Raw genomic sequence first — 3,949 nt, 5'->3', positions numbered from 1 at the left:
CCAGCAGCGAGGCGTCTGGCGGCGGCATCCCCAGCAGCAGTTCCCTGCAGCGGAAGAAGCTCATCTCTGTCTGCGACCACTGCAAGATCAAGATGCAACTGGTGGCTGATCTGCTGCTGCTGTCGAGCGAGACCAGGCCGGTGAACACGGAGAGCCTCTCTGTCTTCGGTGAGTCCTTCGAGAAGTGCAGGGACACGATCATTGCCAGGACCAAAGGACTCTCCATCCTGACCCATGACGTCCAGAGCCAGCTCAACATGGGACGCTTCGGGGAGGTGGGGGAAAGCCTGATGGAGATGGGGGAGCTGGTGGTCTCCCTGACCGAATGCTCCGCGCACGCTGCCTACCTGGCTGCGGTGGAGACTCCGGGGGCCCAGCCTGCCATGCCTGGCTTGGTGGATCGCTACAAGGTGACCCGATGTAGGCATGAGGTGGAGCACGGCTGCGGGGTCTTGAAGACCACCCCTTTGGCAGATATGAGCCCTCAGCTCCTGCTGGAGGTTTCTCAGAACATGTCCAAGAACTTGAAATTCCTGACGGATGCCTGCGTGCTGGCCAGTGAGAAGTCCAAGGATAAATTTGCTAAGGAGCAGTTCAAACTCAGTGTCAAATGTATGAGCACCAGCGCCTCTGCCCTCTTGGCATGCGTCAAGGAGGTCAAGACTTCACCCAGCGAGCTGACCAGGAACCGATGCGTCTTGTTCAGCGGACCTTTGGTGCAGTCTGTCTACGCTCTGGTGGGCTTTGCCACTGAGCCCCAGTTTTTGGGTAAAGCTGCCACCATTAATCCAGAGGGCAAAGCTGTGCAAACTGCCATCCTAGGAGGAGCCATGAGTGTGGTATCTGCTTGTGTGCTCCTGACCCAATGCCTCAGGGATATAGCCCAACACCCCGAAAGTAGCACCAAAATGAGCGAATACAGGGAAAGGTTGAGGAACTCAGCTTGCGCTGTCTCAGATGGTTGCAACCTGTTATCTCAGGCACTAAGAGAAAGATCTTCACCCAGGACTTTACCGCCAGTGAACTCCAATTCTGTGAATTAACCCCCGTATCTTCTGTTTAGATCCCAGTCATTGCTAAAGGAAAATAATATCCCACCTCCTCTCCCCTGTTTTTGTATACCAAAGAATTTGCTTGGGTGAGCCCCATCCTTTGATTTCATGTGGTGAAGCAGCAGAACGTATTCAAACTATACGTAGCCAGTTTGGGCTCCTTTTTATTTTACTTTAAATTCAAGAAAGTATCTGCAGATAAATTTTCCTTTATTCAACAAGGTCTTCACACAAATGGTAATAACTGTTTAAGAGGTTTTTTTATATGTGGGAGGTGGGGGTATCTTTAAAAAAAAAAAAAGGAGGAAAAAAAAAAGCTTTAATCGCGCTGGGTGCGGTTTTTAAAGTTTGTCTTGTCTTGTCTTCCGAAACTTCCCTTCTAAATTTTACTGTTCGGTTGTGCAGGAAAAAGGTTACCTCAGTTCTCACTCATTTAAAAAAAATGAAAAAAACCCAACAACACATAGATGATGGATGTAGCTACTATTTTGTTTGGTTTTGTTTTGTATGACTTTTTTTTTTTTTAATTTTGCATCAAGTGTTAGGTTAGAAGTGCATTTGGTGTGTAGGAGTGGAAGGACTGGAGGTTGTGATGATGTTTTCCATGTGTTGATTTCCAAACTGGGGGAAAAGCTACTGTGAGTGTTTAAACAAACAAACAAATTACACTATAACAAAAGTGATTTTTAATTTTTTTTTTTCCAATGTCAGTTTTTATCTTGCATGTACTGGAGTATTTATTTCATCTATTAAAATGTTATGTTTCTCAGATGCCTTTCTGTGAATCTCTTAATACTTGACCAGCTAGGCCTGTTTGCATTGTATGTCATTTTCCCCAGGGAATGGGTGGTACGAATGTAACTGTAGTTCTAGACAGCAGCATACAGGCTGCAGTTCAGTTCCTTTATTTTTATAAATACCGTCCCTCCCGCAGTACCACCCCTCCTCCTCAGGACGCCTCTGACAGAGATGCTCTGTAGTTGCATTTGTGGAAGGCTGGACAGTGCTGCCGGCGCCGGGGTTGCTGGAGCTGCAGAGTGCCGGCGCTTGCTGCGGCGGGGCTTGGGCTGTGCCGGCGCTCTGCGTTACTGGGAAGTTGGTGTGTTTTAACTCTTGCGGATGTGGGCCATCTCTGTTAAACTGGTGAGCTTCCATATGCATTTATTAGGGATTTCTTGGAAATCTTTACCTCGGAGAGCCCTGCTTGTTCCGTGTGTCTGCTTAGGGTTGCTGGACCGGGCCCTTGGACTCCGCGGGGGTCTGTGTTGGAGGCCTCGCGGCAGGTTGCTGTCAGAGCAGTTCTCGTGTGGTGTTGCAGGTAACGGGGAAAGTTACTCGGTCCGCTCTGGCTTAATTCCTTGGGAGCTGTGAGGGGGCCTTAGGGTACGCTGCAGTACTTGCCACGACTGCAGTGATGATCTCTCAGCCTGGTCTGTGGACCTGTGGGGTCTGTTGCCTTCTGTAGTCGTTCCATGAGCAGGTCGCCTGGCAGGGAGGCTTTGTTCGTCTGCCCAGCTCCATCGCAGCACTGGATTGGGTTTTTTTTAATAGGTATGCAAATCAACCACAGTTAAAAGCTGTTGGAGAATGTACCTTAAAAATGTTGTTACCATGGTTGAAGCCCTTACTGTACAAGTACTGTCCTATTTATTCCTTTGAAGAAGTGAACCTTTGGGGTTTGGATATGGAACAGTCCTGGAGCAGTGAAAGGCCTTCCTTTTATAGCATTATTGTTTCTCTTGCACATGATGCTTTTACTTCATTTCAAAGGGGACTGAAATATTCCTGTGTAGTGGACAAATAACATCCTATTGAAGGTGATACAAGCTAAGCTTATATATCCTTATCTTCAGGGTTAGAATAAAATAATTCCTTATTACAGTGGACCCCAGTACCAGGTTTTGTTTATTTTTAAATGAAACTTTCCTAAGTAGGGTGAGTTGTATGATTAGGACTTTGTGAAAAGTCAGTCCAAGCTGCATTGCTCTGGGGTATGATTTTCTCACTGCCTTGCCTCCGGTGCAGCGTAACCCCATCCGTACCTGCTGCAGAGGCATGGATGTCCGCATCTGTGCGGCGTAGCGTAAAGTCCTCTCACTGGTTTTTTGTGAATGAATAAATACATAAGCGTGCTGTTCTAACTTTGCGTTAGGTGCCTCCTCAGGTATTTCCTTGGAGGCTCTCACACGTGTGTGCACACACGTGTTCCCATCTGGATGGCAGGAACAGCTGTGGGACCCCGGAGGGATTCATAGGAGGCCAAGGCTGTCTACAGGGAGGTCCTGTGTCTGGTGATCTGCTCGACTATCCTTTATGCCTCCCTCCCTTGCAGCACGGGAGCCGAGATACCGGCCCAATCTACCCTTCCTTCTTTCCCGCAGTTGCGCTGAGGGGAAGGAGGAAAAAGGGATTGTAGCAGACGTAATGCTTTCAGGATGTGCTATCTTCTGTGGCTGCAGACAGGAGGCGAGGAACTGGCTCCACCCTTCCTTTGCGTGGATCCTAGATGGCTCGGAGCTTAGTGCGGGACGTGCAGGGGGCACAGGTACCGGGGCGCCATCCTTCGGCTCGGGTTCTTTTAAGTGACTGTGACCCACACCTGTGAGGCCAGCTTCCAGTACAACCCAGAGGGTTCTGAGGGGCAGCTCTGCAGCACGTCTGACAAAAAGTAACATCCCACCGGCTCTTTTGATGTTTCTACTTAATGAGTTCGTCAAGGCCAAAACCAATTAGATTCTTTTTGATTCATTTATCCGTTATCGGGGTTATATGGATCACAGTGCAGCTTCCTTATTACCTCTGCACATGAAAGGCGATAAGTTATTAGTGATGATAGTGCTGGTTTTTGTTGTGGTAAAATTTTGTTTTAAGTGGTTTAGTGCAATTTTTGCTTTAGC

The 3,949-nt window shown here is 48.2% G+C and overlaps 1 protein-coding gene across 1 annotated transcript; it reads left to right on the top strand.

Annotated features, from left to right (window-relative positions):
• Positions 1–5: 5 nt before the first annotated feature.
• Positions 6–1,821, top strand: MESDC1 (mesoderm development candidate 1; the record flags this gene model as incomplete). Its single annotated transcript, XM_010161819.1, has 1 exon — positions 6–1,821. A coding segment is annotated over one exon (1,038 nt), but the record flags the coding sequence as incomplete, so codon positions are not given.
• Positions 1,822–3,949: the final 2,128 nt, after the last annotated feature.

Source organism: Eurypyga helias, unplaced genomic scaffold (genome assembly GCF_000690775.1).
Source record: "Eurypyga helias isolate BGI_N326 unplaced genomic scaffold, ASM69077v1 scaffold40241, whole genome shotgun sequence".
In the NCBI taxonomy this organism is placed as follows: Eukaryota; Metazoa; Chordata; class Aves; order Eurypygiformes; family Eurypygidae; genus Eurypyga; species Eurypyga helias.
The sequence above is the reverse complement of the archived record's forward strand: the minus strand, read 5'-3'. Positions and strand labels throughout refer to the sequence as shown.